At 34.6% G+C, this 21,230-nt stretch overlaps 1 protein-coding gene across 6 annotated transcripts; it reads right to left on the reverse strand.

The window, feature by feature from the left end:
- Positions 1-621: 621 nt before the first annotated feature.
- LOC126721147 (glycine dehydrogenase (decarboxylating) 2, mitochondrial-like) lies at positions 622-4,917 on the reverse strand. 6 transcript variants are annotated; one of them, XM_050424168.1, is made up of 6 exons: positions 4,760-4,917; positions 4,262-4,337; positions 3,813-3,988; positions 3,573-3,669; positions 2,797-2,877; positions 622-1,545 (listed from the first exon to the last, which is right to left on the reverse strand). In XM_050424168.1, the coding sequence occupies exons 3-6, from the start codon at positions 3,885-3,887 to the stop codon at positions 1,529-1,531; spliced, it is 270 nt and encodes an 89-aa protein (XP_050280125.1). In that variant the 5' UTR covers positions 3,888-3,988; positions 4,262-4,337; positions 4,760-4,917; the 3' UTR covers positions 622-1,528. The 6 variants fall into 6 exon arrangements, 5 of the variants coding, with proteins under 5 accessions (XP_050280125.1, XP_050280126.1, XP_050280122.1 ...); XM_050424169.1 differs by having other exon boundaries at positions 3,612-3,669; positions 3,813-3,998; XM_050424165.1 differs by having other exon boundaries at positions 3,813-3,998.
- Between the last annotated feature and the right edge of the window lie 16,313 nt (positions 4,918-21,230).

Raw genomic sequence — 21,230 nt, forward strand, 5'->3', positions numbered from 1 at the left:
AGTAAGTTTATTTTGTAAACTATTTTTCCTTTCATGCCATTTTCTGCTGGATCGCCTCTCAAACATTAGCATCCGTCTTTTTAGTCGCACTTGTCTTGCATTTTCCGTTTTTTAATAAGTCAAAAATGACTAATCTGAATTAACATGTGGGGGAAAATATGTCATTATAAATACAAAATTTCTTATAAGACTCAATATAAATGAGCTACTACAAACTGATCCTATAAAACTTGTTATTGTGTGTTATATAATTAATTATAACTAGTCGCTAACCCGTGCGATGCACGGGAAAGCACAAAGAATATCTACAAAATCTATATAACATTATTGTTATATTTGTTAGTTAACCACCCTCTTCTTGAATTATCAAATTATTAAAAAAAAATTAATTCTCTTCTTCACTTTTTACTCAAACTTGTTTTCATAGCTCATATTTAAACAATCGTAGTAGGAAATTTCCTATTAATAGTAAAATTTGTGTAAAGACAAATTACAGTTTCATGTAAAGTGTACATACCCATACTCTATACCTCTAAGGAAGGAAACATCACAAACCCTTTACATATGTAGGTTAGATTTAAAACAAACTACATATATTCCAAGTCTGATAAGCCAACTCAATGGTAGAAAAATGTTCTTTATAAAATTAGATTGTAACATATTTTACAAAAGGGGGCAATTTTTTGTAACTCTATCTTGCTACTCATATTCTGTAGTATATAACAAAGTAATTTATATATCTAGGTACAATGGGCAATAGCATTGGCTGTTCTTAAGCACAATTCAATATAGACAAATGAGATAGAAAAGAAAAAAAGTAACATAACAAATACAAAAAGTACCACTATTCCAGCCCTCCATAACTCCATAAACAGAATCCTTTCCTAACCCAAAAAGACCACCAACAACTCTCCATAATAGTCTGACCAACCTCTCAAAGAAATCCAAGGAAAGCACGACCAAAAATGTATAAAGCTTCCTCCTTTTTCTTATTGAACCAAGAAACCTAGCAAAGATAGCTCCTTTTCCCATTCACCCTGCACAACCAACGGGAAGAACATATACAACAAAGCAAGCAGCAAGACATGGGAGCAAAATATAGAAAATAACTCTATCTCTACCTTTCCCAACATCCTTAATTGTAGGTCCTTACTTTCTCTTAGCTTCTGTTTTAACATATATAGTATTAGATTAGATATTGATTTGAAATCACGTGAATAAACTGCTAGTTTTCCATCATTCTTTGGAGAATATTCTCCCCCCTCCTTGCAATAGGATTTCCGAAAGAGCAATTAAGAATTTTGATTGAATGATTAAATTTATTAGTTTCTAACAATTTACAATTTTTAGATAAGTGGTAATTTATTTATAGTATCAAGGCAGATGGAATTAAGTATGAAATATCTTAAAATTTAAAGCCACTAAAGTGTTCGAGTTCTACCACAATAAAACCAAAACAAAAAAAGCAAATACTTTACCGGTTACGGGGATACGGCCTATCTCTCTTTGCCTGCGGTTCCGACAAACCTTAACTGAACAATAGACCTAAATAAGATTAAAAAAGAAAAGCAAATATCAGCACAACATTCAATCCTACACTTATTTGATCCCCAGGATTCATTAAGATTAGTTACAGAAAACTGTTTTTACTTTGAAAAAAATTGTCAATAAGTCTAAACAATAAACCCATCTATTGTGACCAAAGCATCCAAATTAAATTACTAAACCCAGTTTCAAAGCAATAAATTCAACTTGTCACCATTTAGAGAGAACTGCGATTCCAAAGGAGCTTCAATTAGAAAGAAAAAATAGAATAGGAAATATTTCCAAATTAAAAAATCCAGGCCCAATTGTCCACTGCCCTTTGCTCTTTGCCCTTTGCATCGTGTGTGTGGGTTTTGAGTTTGACTTGTGGTGATAGAGTCCTAAACCATAACACGATGCAATTCCACAATAGTATACCCACCAATTAGCACTGTTTCTGGCAGGGATAGAATGTAAAAAAAAAATTAAAAAAAAAAAATTCCAAGGGAAAAAAACAAAAACAATAAAGCCATCTATTTTTTAATAAGGGTGAAAGAAGAACCCTAGACAATTCAGAAGGGGAAATTTCTTTTAAAATATATACAGACGACTTTAAATTCAATTTCGAATTATAAAAAGAACCTCCCTACAAAAAATTTTAAAACGCTGCAATTACCTACATGAATAATTATGTGTTTTTCTAAGCACCGATAAGAAGTTCCAGGGAAAAATCACTAAACCCCTAAAATCACCAAACCAAAAGCCGGATTATTGTAAATTTGGAGGAAAAATCCAAATAAAAGCAATTAACAAAATGCGACCAACGAACCCTAGCCAATGAAATAAAAACAAAATTCTAGAGTATAGAAATAACTAAAAATGGAGATGCTAATTCAAATAGGAAAAGCAACAGCAGAAACTTTGGATTGCAAAAACAGTATTTGAAGAAGGAAAATAATAACGCTATGCCACCTTAGGTATATGCAGAGAAGAAACAAAAAATAACAAAAAGTGCAAGTACTAAAGATGTGAGAGTGAAAATTGAGAGAAGGAAGATATTTTCTTTTGTTACTATGTTTTTTACCAAATGAATACATCATTTCATCTTCGGGATGTGCTGATTGTATAGGGGTGTGGCGTTTAAGGGTTTTTGCTTAACGCATGTCTGTTTTTAAAATAGTTGTTTTCCCTACATAGCAGAATAGCCTTGATTGTAGAAACAACTATTTATGACTTGGCTGATATTGTAAATCTACTCATGCATACACATACCTTGAGCATCAATGTCTAAGTTCAACTTGCAAAGTATAAACAACTTTTTTGCTTTAATATTCACATAGCCAACAGTATACCCTGCACACATATTTAAAATTTTTGAAAAAAAAAAAAGCATAAGACATCAGAAAGAAATATGGTCTAACTTAGGTAAATACAAATTTATAAATTACACACAATTTATGATAAGAAATTTTTTTGAATCATCAAACATTTTTCTTCATGTTTACCCTAGAAGACCATATCAAAAGGTATATTATAATTGAATAATGGTCATTAGAAGGATAGTTAGTAATATCATAGATGTTTCTACAGCAAAAAAGTAATAACCGAAGAAAATGTTCCTTCCACAGCACTTCAAAACCTTTTTGCACGTGTTCGCAAACACTTTTACCCTAGGTCTTAAACTTCCATTTGAAGTTTTATCCTGAGAATCAATATAGGCGGCATTAAAGCTTTTAATATAAGAGTAGTGAACACCTAGAACATAACAGTCTATGCAAAGTGATTCATTTTCGTTTTTTAATGGTAAATGTGGCAGAAATTTAGAGAGGTACTTTTCCTACATGTCAAAACTACCTTAATTGTAGGAAAAGGCTTAAAACCAAGAGACACAAACCATGAAGTTGACTTAAACTAATGTAAGAGTATAACTATCGAATTATCAAAAAAGAAAAAATGCAAAAGTGAGTAAGATATTTTGTCAAACACATGTTGTATACCAGCTATGTTTTGCAATTAAAATGACTCACTATAAGCCAAAGTAAACTTACAGAATTGGGAATCCATAGGAAGAGCATGATTTGAGATACCTTGAAATTCATTGGCGACTGTTCCATTGACTCCTCGAAAAAGAATGGGGTAGTGGCTCTGTAATGTTCACATCATTATATTATACTAAGAAAACAATGAACTTCTATTTCATGCTGCAGAAAGCCAAATGAAATTATTTTTCAAGATCAACACATATATGCAAACATAAAACCAAAAGATGAAAAGGATGAGTTAAGAACCTCCAAACGTTTTGCCATGTAGTTTGCATTCAAGGTTCCTATCTTTGAGGCTTCAGTGAGTCCCTTAAAACTCATGGCTATGTATGAATATGAAATTGGTAAAATAAGTGCAGAACCCCAAGGAGCAGTAGAGATGGTACCAAGAGGTTGAGCCCTTTTTGGTGCTGGAATACCAACTGATGGTACCTGCAAAGGTGAGAAAAAACATTATAGCAACAGATTGATGAATGTATCTTATAGAATTGCAATCCAAAAGTTGGGAACACATTTTCTAGGATTATCAATGACAATCTTAAAGTCAGATGCACCAAAATACCGGGGTGAATAATTATTTTTTCATGTTCAATATACTCAACATATTTGACAGTTGTTTAAGGGTTTGCATACACCAAAAGTAAATAATAACAGGGTAGGTAGGTTTTCAATTGAAAGAGAATCAGAATTCTTACCCGGGGTTAGGATTTTGCTCTTCAGAGAAGGTTGGCTTCAGTTGCAGATTCTTTGAATTTGACGGTGGCAAGGAAACTATATATGTACATAAAAAAGTTATACATACAAAAAAAAGAAAGATTTGGCAGCATTACACACACAAAACAAAGTTCTAAAAGATAAAGGTTTAGGATTTTGGTTTCAATTAGTCAAAATATAATCCAAGAACCAAGATAACATCAATTACATCCTAACCTCTTCGTTTTCTTGCAGAACACAGAGAGCAAACCGTCAAAAAAAAAAAAAAAAAAAAAAAACCCTTTTCATATCAAACTTCGCTTCAAGATTAGCCAAGTTTTCTCATCTATGTGAATTGTGGACCATTGCATTAATCAACCAAATTTCGGTTCACAATTTGCAAATTTTAGGCGAAAATTCATAACACATTGATAGATTTAACAGTAATAAACAATTAGAGTGAAAGATTTACAGAGAAAACAGCAAAGATCGTAACGTACCTCAGCGGAGTAACCACGAACCTCGCGGAGAATGACCTTAGGGAAGCCATTGACGTTTTCATCATCTTTTCTCTCTCGCTCTTTTCTTTTTTCCTGATTGTGGAATAGTTAAGAGAATGAAACATATTAGAGTAGGGACGGCCAGGTTTTGTTTTAGGTTTTGTTGTTGTTTTTTTTTTTAATATATATATATATATATATTTTTAAAGATAAGTATCCGGTGTTTTTGAGCGAATAGAGTTTTTAACGGAGTGAAAAGGGTTTTTAATTTTATTATTTATTTTTTAAATATTGTGTTAATGTGAAAAATTGTGGGATTTTTTAAATATTATGCTGACGTGGAAAATTGTGGGAGTTTCAAAGGCTTCGGTTTTATATATATATATAGATTATTTAAAATTCAGAAAACATGGCAGGTTTATATAAATGAAACATTACAAATTTTGAATCAACACCAGACAAACACTGGAGGGGATAAATGCAAGAGACCAAAATACATATATAAACAATGTTGTCCCAATCTGCAAGTATGTTTGATCATATCTAAAACAAATTAATAAAGTACTAATATACGTCATTGACAGTCAATCTTTCTTTAAGAGACTGATTTTCAATTGGTAATCTTAGATTGACTTTCACCGGAATTAATAATTGGAAATTTTAGACAAATTAAGTTTCATATGGATCATGATTTGGCTATTACAAACCCTTCATTTAATCAAATAATCCTTCCTCTTGAATTTTTTCTTAACACTTTCATGAAAGCCAAATCATAAAGAAACAAAAGCACCTAAACATAAGCACTCAATAAGACAGCAAGAATCAAGATTAATTACACTAAAGTTCCTCAAATGTTTTAGGCTTTGCTTCAAAATTACACAAAGATAGATTAGATTATACACACACCCAAGTAATGGAATTCATGAAGCTTTTCACCCATTATTATGTAATCTTCTATTCATAAAATAAATAAATAAAATTAAAGCATCTATAAGTACTCAATCCAAAACACTAAGATACACACAATAAAAACAAATGAATAAACAAAATAAACAAAGCTAACAAGAACAAAATTTAAAAAAACCTGCCAATAAACTGAGCAGTACAAAAATTAAAAGAAACAAAGTTTAATAGAACAATTTTGAAATATATGAGAAATTATTCTTAATGCAAAAGGAAAGTGTAAGATGCTCCCAAAAAAAAAAAAAAAAAACAAAATAAGCATTCTAGTAAATCAGAGACATATATCAATAGGGAAATAATAGTAAAATTAAATATCAAGAAGAAAAACAACAAAGGAGATAAGAAAAAATGCGTTCAATCTGCAAAAACTCAGTAATTAACGTAAAAAACCAATAATTTTACTTACAAAAAATTACAAAATAACTGTACTCCTCAAACATTCAGATCTTAAACCATCCATCTTACAACTATGGCTATTAACAAAACATAGAATACAAAACATAGGTGATTAGAGATGGCTCTAACAGCCATATATAAAAGAAAAGCCAATAGGAAATAACAAAACGCTATTCTAAAAGAGAAGCATGTAAAAGCATTGTTAAATATTATGTACCATGTCACAATAAAAGTGTTTTTTAGAGCATCTAAATCTATAGTTGGTGATGTCTAAGCCCACCAAACTCCAAAATTGAAGCACAAAATATATATTGTTAATTTAAAAAAAATATATGTATATATATATATATATGTTTATATATATATATAGGTAAAGATTCCCTTAGGAAAAATTATTACAAGCCAACCCAAAAAATCTTAAAAGAAAGTTACGACCTATTAAGAAAATCAACCCTTAATGGACACATATAATAAATATAACCTCTGTTAGCAGAGAAAGTAAAACCTAATATATGACCCCTGCTTTTAATTCAAAATGTTGTATTGCTAAAGCACATCCCTAAAATTCCATTACTCATCAATAGAAAATCAACCCACTACCTTCTTTTTATCTCTTCATTGGGTTGCGAAGCAAAATTTTCAATAAAAACTCAAGAACTAACACCAAAGGGTGGATGCATGCACATATGAAAAATTATGTGAACATGGAACATTTTATGAATCATATACTTATTCGAAGCAGCCTAAAACACCAAAACCTACAAACATTGAAAAAAAATAAAATGCTAAGAAATCAACCATTATTGAACAACAAACATGTTTTTTCCAATACATATTCAAGAGCTAAACCCCATGATGCCACCCAAAAAAAACTAGATTGTGATAAATCAAGAAGAAAGCATCTAAATAAAGAGTAACACATCAAGTAACAAAATGCTAACCTTGGGTATAGGTGCAGCAGAAAAGAAGCAAAACAAAGTGGGTGTCAAATTAACAATTGGAAGGAGGGAGAGGTTTTATTTTGCCGTTTTTTCTTTTACCAACTACCTACCCCTACGAATGCAGATCATCTAATGACTTAGATTGTCCCTGATGACATTGTGCACCTTTGTTTAGTATTATTTCTAAATTTCTATTTCAAAGAAGGCAGTAAATAATCAAAGATTATAATCTGAGGCCAAAACATTGAAAGAGAGAGAATAAACATCCGGATTTTAATTCAAATTCAAATAACAAAAAGTAGCAGTGAGGATGTGAAATAAGTAGAAGGGAGAATTGGCTGAAGAAATCAATTTGTAAAGATAGAAGCTGGCTAAAACATGCAAATCAAAGCCAACTGAAACAGGAATACAATAAATGGACAAAATGTAATACTAAGTATGAGATAAGTATAAAGAAAATCAGCATTCAAGCAAACTATATTAAACTGTAGAATGGTTTTATCTTTCAATTATGTTGTCAATGTTCCATTTAAATGAAGAGGTCGGCCTGTTTTTTCAATAATCAGCATATGTAGAGGTTGATCTAATTTATAGATGGCCTTTCATGAATCTAGGGTTCTGCCATTCTTGTCCAGGACATAAGCATTAATATTCATAACAAATTAGTAAATAACAGAGTACTGGAATTGTTTTTCTATGAAATCAAAAGACCAAAACCAACAAACACCAAAAAAGAATATATGCTATAAAGGCCACAAACCAAATATAAAACCTGGTTTGAAACTAAAATTAATGATTACATAATCATCACTAAAAGAAATTCAAATCCTTCAAAACCAACACAATATAATCATTGAGCTACACTGAATAGTAAAATTGCACAAAAACAAATAAGCCAAATTAATTGCAAAGCAGAGCAAACATAATAATAAAGATCCATGGACTAATCAAAAACATTAATCGAAGCCAATTAGTGAATTAGTGGATCAATAGAAGTACGCAGTATATTGTTGTTCTTTGGTCATTCAAGTGGAACCAAGAATTAATGACGTTTGCATAATATTTTATTGGCTTTTAAAATAAAAAGGTTTTTCTAAAGATTAACCAACTAATTGAAACATTAATGTGTACACCACACAACAATCTTTAGTAAATAATCCCTAAATATTCAACGACATAATGTTAAGCAATATGTTGGTTATTTAATCAAATTCAATAAATGAAAAAGAAACATAATTTACTGCCAATAAAAATTCATTCATTTTTTAAAACAATTATACATTCCTTTAAACAAATATACAATCAAATGGAAAACATGACTTTTTAGCACAAACATTAAAGAGGTTTTAGACATTTTAGTTTCAAATAATAGATGCTCAGAGCAGCAACATTGAGAAATCAACCATTATTAAATGGCAAACATGATTTTCCCTACATATATTCAATGGCTAAACCCCATGACGCCACCCACAGAAAACTAGATTATGATAAATCAAGAAGAAAGCATCAAATTTTCTTTGAGGAAGGTGTCGTTTGTTTAAGGATGTGGCAATTCAAGTTAGTCCAATACGTGAATATGGTGGAGGTACCAAATGCAGGCCCCTAAAAGCATAGCAAAAAAAAAAAAAAAAAATCTTAACAGTTTTACAATTCAGTAAAATAAAAAATAAGAATTCATTGAATTAAAAAAAAAAATGAAGAAAAAAGCAGATTAAAATATGCAATTCAGAGCAAGGATGTCAATACCGTACCGGAGGCCGTACCGGTTTGGCCACCGGTACGATATATTTCGGATACCGGTCAATACCGGTGTACCGTTTCGGGTTTACCGCTATTTTTTATATTTATAAATATAAATATATATATATATATATATATATATATATATATGTATGTATGTGTTTGTGTATATATATATTATAATAAATATAAAAGTTTACCATAAAACATTTCCTCAATTTAGAACTAGTTATTCATGGTTTTAGACTTTAGTATCAATTAAAAGGGAAAAAAATAAAAAAAATAAAATAGAAAGCTTAAAAGTTATCATTGCATACTAAGAAAACAAATAATACTAATAAGTTAATACAAATAAGTTACCATTTTGTCCTAACAAAAATTCAAAAATTACAAAACTTAAAAAAAAAAAAAAAAAAAAAACTTTTTTTCTGTACCGGCCGGTATGCCCGGTACCGGCCGGTATTGCCTGAAATTGGCCGGTACGGCCGGTACGAGGCCGGTACGGCCGGTATTTTTTCCGGTACGAAACAGGGGGGTTGAGTGTACCGGATTGCTGGCCGGTACGGTATATTCCGGCCGGTACAGCCGGTACGGTACGGTATTGACATCCATGATTCAGAGCCAAATCAAAACCAACAGATCAACGGAGAAAATTTAATTCAAATTATGAGATAAATAGAGGGAAAATCAGGCTATCCATACCTCTTAATTTGATGCAGCAACTCTTCTTGCAAAATACCCGTTTTGTACCTAGCAAAAAACTCAGTATTCAACAAAATGACAGGGTAAGAAGTTTTTAAAAATCACAGCAAAGAATGATGAAAGAGAGTCTACAAAAGAAGTGGAAGCAAACATTGTAATATGGTTTGAGTTGCAAAAATATGAAAGATTGTTTTAGTTTTTAACAATCTATGGCTATTTCCCAAATGATGATGGCTAAGGATTTGGCTTCCATTAGCCAAGGATATATAAAATAAATACTTAAAGCAAGATTTACATCAAACAGTAACACTTTTTGGCACAAACTTGAACTGGAAAGTTTGTTTTCATCTTATACATAAAGATTTTAAACAATCCAAGGTGAAATTTTACTTTTAACTACAATAAATCAAAGGATAAGTCCCTAATGTTACCAAAATTAAAAACCAAACCAAAGCATCCAAAGAAAGAGAATCAACCAATCTATTTTTAAAATAGGGTAAAAGAAGAACCCTAGACAATTAAGCAAGGGGAAAAATTAAAATATAGATATATTGAAGAAGACAAATTGTAATTCGAGTAGTATAAGCATTTTAGACTTAATTAGTGATGATTGGATTCAATTTTTTCCGGCCACATACCATGATAAATCTAAATGATTTAGTTATTTATGAACAATGAATATGAACTAAAAATTTCAAAGATGAAGTCTAGAAGATATCAACACGGTGGAAGAAATGAATTATGAAACAAATGTGAGGCAATTGGTAGTATTACATAGCATGTACACTTTTTTTTTCTTGGATATGCAATTGGTTGAGAGGCTCTTCAATACTACCCCCACAGCCCCACTACCAAATACACATCTATATCCTAGTATCCACGAACCCTAATTTTGATAATAATCTGTTGGTGCAAACACAATAATAATGGAAATAATACAAAGAAAAACTGAATAATACTTCTAAATATTATTTATTTAAAGAGAGAAATTACACAACACTATTTGGACTGAGGTGCAGCACTCGCTCTCTTTAAAGAGATTCAAGCCCTTGGTTGGCTAAACTTTGTAACCGGTGCAGACCGTCTCTGACTTGTCTTCCCCAGGATACAACAGTCCAACAAGTGTCATATGGCTAGAACAACCTCTGCACAAAGTGTTCAAGCCCAAAGCTCCACCAAAAAGAACACCCTTCCTTGCCAAGAACCTCTCTATTTTTTAGTGTGTATATTGCAGTAACTTGGATTGGGTCTAAATGAGTCTATTTATAGGCTCAATGGGCCTCACAAAATTACTACCCAAATTAATTTGATTAATTAGGTCCATTATTTTGATGTAGTAGGTGTTACAAGATTAATTGTTGGATATTAATCTGATGGGCTGAAGTTACACAATTAATGGTGAGATAAGGAGTTTCTGAAGAATGAAAAGGCCCAAATGGATAGTCCATTAAGTGGGTTAATGGCTCTTCATTGTCCATAATAAAAATGGAGTATTAATTCGGGCCATTTACTCACCAACGGAAATGGTAATTACTCTGAATAGGCTATCAAGTAGGAGGATCCAAGAGGCTAATTCATTTCCAATTTTGATACCTCCAACCTTCACCTCCCCTTTGCACACGTATCTAGCCCAATATCTGAGACAATTCATGTTAGCCCATTAATCACCACAATTAAAAAGAATAAAATAGTCTCTCTCATTTTCAATGTGGAATTAAACATTTTCACTAACTCCTCATTTTCCATATTCACTTCCATATCTTTACATTTATGTTGTAACATTTATTCATTTTAATTATTTAATATTAAAATGCTCCAACAATCCCCCACTCATTTTAATATTAAATTTTTTAGTTAAAGAGATATTACTAGGCAAAGATGGGTCACTATGCATCATAAAGGTGTGCTCTGCATTAAACCTTCACTTATTACAATAGTGATCTCAATTCCAGAGTCGTAATGGTCTCCGACTTGAACTAAGATTGCTTTAGGGAAATTAAGTGTCACTACTTACACATAACAACCCAGGTGTTGACATGAGCTTTTATAGCTAGCACTTTATGGCTGTGTGCTGATCCCATTTTCATGAGTGTATTTGAGATTAAGTCCAAAGCTCATAGGGAGCGGCCCCACCCCCACACTCACATAGGTGAAATTTTGTCAAAGGTGCTCCTTTAATTCTGACACCCCACTCATATAAGCTACAAATTTCATTAAGAGTTTTTTACTCAACCTCTCCACATTACAAGATAAATGCACTTACATCATAGGGATGAACAGTTAAAAAATTATTTACAAAATAAATAATTAAAAAAAAATTGTGCATTTTTTATGACCATCGTATGATTCGTTTTTTCCATTGAACCCAATTCTCAGGATCTCTGGTCCTTGGGTTGGGTATCCTCATACATGGTTCATGATTCTATGGACTTTAGTCTCATCCCTCTCGATGTATTCCAAACTCTATCTTTTGCCAAGGCCTTGGTAAATGGATCTGCAAGATTATCATTAGATTTAATATAATCCACAATTATGATGCCACTACTCAAATAAGATCGCACGGTACTGTACTTTCTTCTTATAGGTCTGGATTTACTGTTGTAGTAACGGTTTTTAACTCTGCCAATTGCAGCAGTGCTATCACAATGAATTATTATAGGTGGAATTGGCTTTTCCCAAAGTGGAATTTCATATAACAAATCTCTAAGCCAATTTGCTTCTTCACTAGCTGAAGCTAATGCTATTAATTCAACTTCCATTGTTGAATTAGCAATTATTGTTTGCTTTTTAGATTTCCAACAAATAGCACCACTACCTAAGGTAAAAATATAACCAGTGGTAGAGAGAGAATCACCCGACAAAGTATTCCAATCGGCATCACTAAAACCTTCAATCACAGCAGGGTACTTTTTTATAAAATAAGCCATAGCTTTTGGTACCAATTAAATATCTCATGACTCATTCAATAGCTAACCAATGATCTTTACTAAGCTTGCTAGTAAATCTGCTTAGCACTCCTACATATGCAATGTTAGGTCTAGTACAATCAGTAGCATAACGCAAACTACCAATGATGCTAGCATAATCCTTTTGATTAAAAAGCTCATCATCATTATTCACAGGAAATAAATGAACACTAGAATCAAAAGGAGTAGCTACACTTTTGTGATCATGGAAATTATATTTTCTCAACATAATGTGATTGATCAAGATATATTCCATCACATGCTTTTGTAATTTTCATGCCCAAAATAAAATTAGCCTCACCAAGATCTTTCATATCAAAATGGCTTTTAAGCATATTTTTTTGTCTCATTTATAACATGCATATTTGAGCCAAAAATCAACATATCATCCACATAGAGGCTAATAATAACATGTAAATTATTCCATGATTTAGAATATATACATTTATCACATTCATTTGATTTATAACCATTCTCAATCATGCAGGAATCAAACTTTTCATGCCACTGCTTAGGTGCTTACTTTAAGCCATATAGGGATTTAGTTAGCTTACATACCTTGCTTTCTTGTCCAGGCTCTACAAAGCCTTCGGGTTGATCCATATAAATCTCTTCCTCTAGGTCCCCATTTAGAAAAGTAGTTTTTACATCCATTTGATGAATTTTCAAATCAAAAATTGTAGCAATAGCAATTAACAATCTAATAGATGTAATTCTTGTTATCGGAGAAAATGTATCAAAGAAATCAAGATCAGATTTTGTTTAAAGCCTTTTGCAACAAGTCTAGTTTTAAACTTATCTATTGATCCATCTGGTTGCAACTTTTTTCTAAGGACCCATTTACAACCTATGGTCTTACAACCTTGTGGAAGATCTACTAATTTCCAAGTTCTATTAGAAATTAGAGATTCTATCTCATCATTTACAGCCTCTTTCCAAAATATAGCATCAGTTCATGTAAAAACCTCTTTTAATTTTGGGGATTTTCCTCAATGTTAAAAACATAATAATCAGGACCAAAATCCTTTTCAACTCTAGCTCTTTTACTCCTTCTAGTTTCCATTTCAAATTTTCTTGATTTTGTAAATGTAAGGTTGAATTTAATCAATCATCTTGTTGGCTTTATTCCGTGCCAAACTTATTTGTAATTTAGCAATTAGTAACCCTGTGCTTATGTGGGAATCATGTAAGGGTAATGTGCGAGAGTGTGTGAAGAAATGCTCAAGACTGTGCACTGAAGCAGGGACTCGCAGCTGGATCTTGCAGGTGGCTCGCGGCTTGCAAGCCACCAGAAGATGCATACAAGTGAAGCATGCAGAGAAGCTGAACCGTCATGCCAACTGTAGCACTACAGGACAAAAATTCCAGACTAGCCATTTAGTTAGCTCGCGGCTTGGACTCGCGACTTAGTCAAGTCGTGAGGCCAAGTCACTAGTCCACTCTGTTATGGAAAAACTGACTCTTCGTATTCCTTTCTCACTCCAGTATAAATACCCCTTATACCCATGAAATATAGAGAACTTCCAGAGAGAATTTTGAGAGAGAAACCCTAGAGAAAAACAAGATTGACTCATCCACAATCTTTACATAATGACTCTTCAAATTTATCAACTCTCACCCTCTCCATTGTTACATCCTTGAGAGGTTCTTTGTAAGGTTGAATTTAATCAACCATTTTATTGGCTTTATTCCGTGCCAAATTTGCTTGTATTTCAGCATTTAGAAACCCTGTATTTAGGTGGGTTTGTTGTAAGGGTAGTGAGTGAGATAGAGTGTTGATTGCTCAAGAGTGTGCAAGAAAACAGAGACTCGCGGCTTGTTCTCACGGGTGACTCGCGGCTTCAAACCACCAAACGCAGCACACGTGCCAAGCATGCCAGAAGGTGAACAGTCATGCTAGCTGGAGCACTACAGGACAAAACAGGACAACTGGCCATACGGTTATCTCACGACTGGATCTCACGACTCAGTCAAGTCGCGAGGTCAAGCCGCGAGCCACCCCTGTTTTGTAAATCCTGACGTTTCACATTCCTCTCTCACTCCAGTATAAATACCCCTTATACCCACAAATGAAAGAGAGCTTCCAGAGAGAATTTTGAGAGAGAAACTCTAAAGAAAAACAAAATTAATTCACCCACAATCTATACATTAGAGTCTCTTCAAATTCCTCAACTCTCTTCCTCTCCATTGTCAAATCCTTGAGAGGCATTTTACCAAACCTTGCTCTCACCATATTCATCACTGTGAGAGGGCTGTTTGGATTTCTGGGAAGCAGTTAGGAAGGAACCAATCTACATTGGTTGATGCTACGGTCTAGTAGCGGAATCCGGGAAGTTAGAAAAGAAAAAGGTTCGGCGCAACCTCGTTGGAGCAAGAAGCTTGGAGGGCTTAGGTGCACTGGGTAGATTAGGCTTAGAGGGTCTATTGCTGTCCATGTATCCCAACTACATTTTCTAGTGGATTGTTTACCGCTTGGAGGGCGGTGGAGAGGTTTTACGCCGAGGGCTTCGGTTTCCTCTTCGATAACACATCGCGTGTTGTCTTTGTGTTTGCATCTTCCTTCCCTTTAATCTTTGCCTTTTATTATCTGCTGTGGGTTGTGATTTTAATTTGGCTTAGATAGTTTATACAATTTTATATTATAGCTTATGTTCATTTTCCGCACACTAGTTGTTTGACATAAAGTTTGAATTTGTTAATTTGTAAATTGGGGGTCTAAACGTTCAAGGGTGTTTATACACATATTTGAACTTTCATTCTTCAACCAAATCCTTTTCTCACCTTACCCATATCTGTAAGAAGGCTTTTTGGTGCTTTGGGAAGCAGTTCAGAAGGAACCAATTCATATTGGTTGATGCTATGAGTTATTGGAATCTAGTAAACTAAAGAAGAAATAGGTTCGGCGTAACCTCATTGAAGTAGGAGCATGGAGGGCTTAGGTACACTGGGTAGATTAGGCTTAGAGGGTCTTCTGCTGTTCATGTATCCCAGCTTCATTCTTTAGTGGATTATTGATCGCTTGGAGGACGGCGGAGAGGTTTTACACCGAGGACTTCGGTTTCCTTTTCAATAACACATCGATGTGTTGTCTTTGTGTTTGCATCTCTCTTCCTTAATCTTTGCCATTTAATTTCTGCTATGGTTGTGATTTTATTTGGTTTAGATTGTTTTATCAATTCTGTTTTAGTTTATGTTCATGTTCCGCACATATATTGTTTGATAATAAGCTTGAATCGGTAATTTGTAAATTAGGGGTCTAAACGTTCAAGGTGTTTTATACACTAATTGAACATTCAATTAGTATCAGAGCAAGTACACTTGTATTGGTTTAATTACCTAGGTGTGATCCTTGACCCCTTGTGTGTTTTGCCATGGATAGTGTTTTGTACGCTTCTATGCGTGTTTTGGATATTAATGAATGTAACATGCCACGTGTTTGTGAAAATGCCTCTATGAGCGGTAATCCTCATGATTGTGATGCTATGTTACATGAATCCTTTGGTGTTGTTGATATTCCTAACATCAAACTCTTTAAGAAAAAGACTAAGAAGTTTCATAAAGATTTAAGCAAGTTATTTTGTGAAAATGATGATTTGAATATAAGAAACTTGCTGAAAATTCCCTTAAAAAGCTGAAGGAGTTTGAGTGTTTGAATGTGAACTTGAATGCTAAACTTGTTTTATCTAACAAACTTGTTGATGAGATAAAATGTGAAAATGAATCTCTTAAGATGCATGCCAAGTGTTTGATTGCTGAACCTTTTACTAAAAAGGATGAAAATATTTGTTGCAATCATGTTGTGGTACCCGATTTTGTGCTTATTGTGTGTTCTACCTCTAAGAACAAATCGGTGTACATTCCTCCACGTAAAAGAAATCAAAAGGTGGAGAGAAAGGTTGTTAAGTCAAAGCCTCCGTTTAGGTTTCAACTTAAGGTTTTGGATGGATCTAAGTTTGTTCCAACTTGTCACCATTGTGGTGGTTTTGGTCATCTAAGACCTCATTGCTCTAAGTTTCAGGCTCTTAAAAGAATCAAAAGAAAAGAGAAACTTGAGCTTCTTAGAAGTTATGCCAAAAAGGGTAAATCGGTTTTGAGTGAAAATAACATATTGTTAAAGAAAATGTTTAATGCTCTTAACTCCTTGTCTATGTGTATCTCCGGTTCTCATTCTTCCAACCCTCGTCTCACTTCTCATGAGACACTTATTTCAAACAATCGTTCCGTTTGGATGAGGAAAGGTTCCTATGGTTGAGCTTTTGCTCTTTTGGTCCTTGATCTAATTCTTTCGATCTTTGTAGGACCCCTCATACATTAAACGTCATATCTTCATGCATTTTGTGCATCTTGCATTTCGTGCATCTTGCATTTATTTATATGCATTGTTTTTGTTTTGATCTTACTTTTATGTTTTAGTTTTGTGCGAGTAAAAATCCAAAATCACATAAAAAATAAAAAATTCAAAAAGTTTGATCGTATATGTTTGAGCACATATCACATGTGAGTTTGGCCTAGTACCTTCGTACAAATGGCTTAGTGCATTTATAAGCTTAACTTGTTATGTATGCACATCTATCTTTGTGGGAAAAATCTTGAAATCTATGTGTGATTGTTGTAAATCGGTCTTCAAGCTTGTCATGAATGATTGGTCAATAGTATTGATGATTTTGATACTTGCATAGACTTGTGTCTATATATCTTCCCACGCTTTTTATTGTTTTTGCTTAAAGAGCTCAAAAATGTAAATCTCAAAATGAAAAGAGATAATGAGCTACAAAAGCCATCGCACATACTAGTATTTGACTAGGAAAAAGGGAAAGTGACTTGTATTGAAAATGTATGATGCCCAAAAGCCAAAGGTTTGTTCATCAATTTGAAATATCAAAAATTTCAGGCATCAATCTCAAAAGGAGATATATTGTTTCAAAATGATCAAATGTTATGAATTGTAAAAAAGTCAAATGAAAAGTTTCAAAGATATGTAATCATTTTTTTGTGAGAGGTCATATATGTTCATTTCTATAATTAAGATTGAAAGTTCAAAAACGTGTACAAAAACACTTTTGAACGTTTAGACCCCCAAAAAACAATTTAAACAACACAAGCAATATGTTAAACAACTAGTGTGCGGAAACTTAACATATGCTATAACATGGAATTGATTAAACAACTATCTAAGCCACAACAAAATAAACCACAGCAGATAATGTAAAGGCAGAGATAGAGAGGAAGGAAGATGCAAACACAGCGATAACACCAGATATGTTATCGAAGAGGAAACCGAAGACCTCGGCGAAAAACCTCTCCGCCGCCCTCCAAGCGGTAATCAATCCACTAGAAAATACAGTTGGGATACAAGGACAGCAATAGACCCTCCAAGCCTAATCTACCCAATGCACCTAAGCCCTCCAAGCTTCTTGCTCCAACGAGGTTGCGCCGAACCTTTTTCTTTTCTAGCTTTCCGGATTCCGCTACTACACCGTAGCATCAACCAATGAATATTGGCTCCTTCCTAACTGCTTCCCAGAACTCCAAACGTCTGTCTCACAGAGATGATAATGGTGAGAACCTGGTTTGGTATAATGGCCTCTCAAGGATTTGACAATGGAGAGGAAGAGAGTGAGGGAATTTGATGAGACTCTAAGGTAGAGATTGTGGGTGAAACAATCTGGTTTTTCTTTAGGGTTTCTCTCTCAAAATTCTCTCTGGAAGCTCTCTTTCAATCGTGGGTTAAAAGGGTATTTATACTGAAGAGGAGTGGAATGCGAAACGTCAGGTTTTTCCAAAACAGGGGTGGCTCGCGGCTTGACCTCGCGGCTTGACTGAGTCGCGAGTTCCAGTCGCGAGTTAACCGTATGGCCAGTTGTCCTGTTTTGTCCTGTAGTGCTCCAGCTAGCATGACTGTTCATCTTCCAGCATGCTTGGCACGTGTGCATCTTCTGGCGGGTTGAAGCCGCGAGTCCAGCCGCGAGTCCCAGCCGCGACACTCTGTTTTCTTGCACACTCTTGAGCAAACTTCACACTATCTCACTCACTACCCTTACAACAATCCCACCTAAATACAGGGTTACTAAATGCTGAATTACAAGCAAATTTGGCACAGAATAAAGCCAATTAGATGGTTGAATAAATTCAACCTTACAATCTCCCCCTTTGGCTATTCCGTGACAAAACCCTAAAACAGACTCTAGACTTAACATGTGAGTTAGGAACAGTTGATCAAAACTCACTCACACCTAATTCTAGAAGCTGTGAAGCACTTGAATCATATGAACATAAACTCCTGAAACACAACAATACACCATGATCGTTGTAAGCAGAAAAGTATTAATGCATATGAAACAGGCAATATGAGATCAAGCATAAGATGGAGTTAATGAACAAACCATGGCTTGATCAACCAAGTGAACACCACAAGGTAGTGATCACAGTGTTCATTCACACTTGGAATGAACACAAGGACATACAAGTTAACAAGCACAAGGCAAGACACTTGTATGTACAACACTCAACCAATGCATAGCACACAAGGCATATGCATCTAGGAACAATCCTACAAGGGCACAAGAGTGACAGTACAACAATCACAATGCAGAACATTTAGATTAAAGTACTGATTTCAACATAGCATAAAGGCTGCACTTAAGCATGGTACATACCACAAGGCCTACAAACTATGCATAAAACATAAACCCTGAAAGCTTACATAAGCATATGGGTACAAACCAACAAATACCTGAATAACAGTTTTACAAAACATAATATATCAACTTAAAGAGAAGAAGGAAACAAAAAAATAAAGACACTCCCCCTTAGATAGTGACACTCCCCCTTAGGGTAATATCCTCCCCCTCTGATTATGCCTATCACTCCCCCTTTTTGTCATGGAATAGGCTAGTCATCCTCTTCTAGTTTTCTCTGAATTTGATCCAACTGAGTCTGAAGAGAAGTAAACTTCATATCCCATCGGTTGCTTTGATGGTGTAGAGAAGCAGTGAGTCCAGACATCTTTGTATTCAACTCGTGGACAGAGGAAACAATGCGATCAAGTTTCTCATCGAGGGAGAGATTGCTGAACTGAGAGTCACTGTGAGATGCAGAAGTTTCTGGTTTGGCTCTCTTCCGACTATGTCCAACACTTGCATTGTATGTACGCATGTTGATCGGACTTGGTTTGGGGATAGGAGACTCATCAGCCGTTGGATAGATCCCCTTGAGCTTCAAGATCCGTGAAATGAGACTGCAGAAAGGAATGCAGATCGGAGACTCACTGCGAAGAACCGTTTTGCGCAGAACATGAAAGATGTGAGCACAAATGTCGATTTCTTCATCAGAGACCAGATCATGAAGAAACGAAGCTCGTCCGAGATTCATATACCCAGTACTTGATAAAGGGTACAAATTGTGAAACATCACAATTGTAAGCACTCGCAGTTTCGGAGAAAGGGAGGAAACACTGATGGATTTGCCATTGGGTGAGAACTCCAAGTCTTGACCAAGACTTTGTTTGAGAAGCTCCTCATCAGGACATAGATCATCATAGACTGGTGAATGACGAAAAATGGGTCTGTTGATGTGAAGAATTTCTGCCAGGTATGTAGGAGAAACAGAAAAGCTCTTTTGCCGAACCCAGCACTTAAGTTCATCTCCCTCCACAATTGCATTAGCATAAAATTCTTTAACCAACTCTTCATACACGATATCCGGATCCGAGAGAAGGTAATTCCAATCCTTGTGAGCAAAACATATCGGAATGTCAGTGTTATGAAGTGAAGGCAGATCCACCGCTCTCTCTAGTAGTGGTGTGGCATGAAGAAAGAAATTCTCATATGACTGATATGCTGAATAGGATCTGAACTTATTGGGATCGAATCGCTGTGATGAAGAGCGAGTCACTTTCGGGAGAGGTGTGTCTTCATCAACATCAATTACGGGTTCCTTCCCTTTGGAAGAACCTCCTTTCACAGCAGCCTTTTTGAATGGAGACATGACCAGTCTGTATTATAAACAAGGGAAATGACAAAACACAATCCAACAGACTCTATCAGCAGTGGGTTAGTGAAACTGTAGGAACAATGAAGAAACCCTAACAGCTGGATGAGTATGGTCAGAAAGTAACAATGAGGGACACCAAAGGCCCAAATTAGAACTACACAGTAGAGAGATCAAATATACCCACAAAAACAGCTGTAAAGGGACCAAAATCAACACCACATCAACAAGATACCACACAAGATCAAAGTGAAACATGATAGCAACAACAGATCAGACAAAAATTAGCTAACCCTAGCTAAGCACATGATGAAGAACACAGCCAACAAAATAACTTAGCTCAAAACCAGAAACACAGGTTACCATAAGCTAAGAAAGGACAACTATGACAGCAAAAACCATCACAAAACCCACACTCAAAAGTGAATAATCCAGAGGGAAAACCATAACAACAGGAAAATTAGAGTGCAAGACAAGGAACCATACCTGTGAGTCGACGATTTTTTGCTGAGAAGAAGCAAACAATGGAGGCACGGTGAGAAAGGGAAAGTGCAGAAGAAAAAGACAATGAGCAGTCACAAAAAGATCGAGGGAAAACAGAAAATTTTAAAAACTGCCCCTGTATGTCCAAAACATGCGATTTTCGCGACTGAGACAAGTCGCCACACAGTCGCCAGATTAAGCCGCCAAAGAACACAAAAACAAAATTTTGAAAAATTTTTCTAAGTGTTTTTCGCGACTGGAAGGTCTACCCGCGAGTGAACGAGCTGAGCC

Source organism: Quercus robur, chromosome 4 (assembly GCF_932294415.1).
Source record: "Quercus robur chromosome 4, dhQueRobu3.1, whole genome shotgun sequence".
Taxonomy (NCBI): Eukaryota; Viridiplantae; Streptophyta; class Magnoliopsida; order Fagales; family Fagaceae; genus Quercus; species Quercus robur.

What these genes read in the sequence shown, in the direction of transcription:
- LOC126721147 (XM_050424168.1), bottom strand. Translation starts at nt 3,887, where the DNA reads ATGAGTTTTAAGGGACTCACTGAAGCCTCAAAGATAGGAACCTTGAAT. An exon ending in ACATGGCAAAACGTTTGGAG is followed by an intron (nt 3,670 to 3,812) that starts GTTCTTAACTCA and finishes TGAACATTACAG; the next exon opens with AGCCACTACCCCATTCTTTT. An exon ending in TCCTATGGATTCCCAATTCT is followed by an intron (nt 2,878 to 3,572) that starts GTAAGTTTACTT and finishes ATATGTGTGCAG; the next exon opens with GGTATACTGTTGGCTATGTG.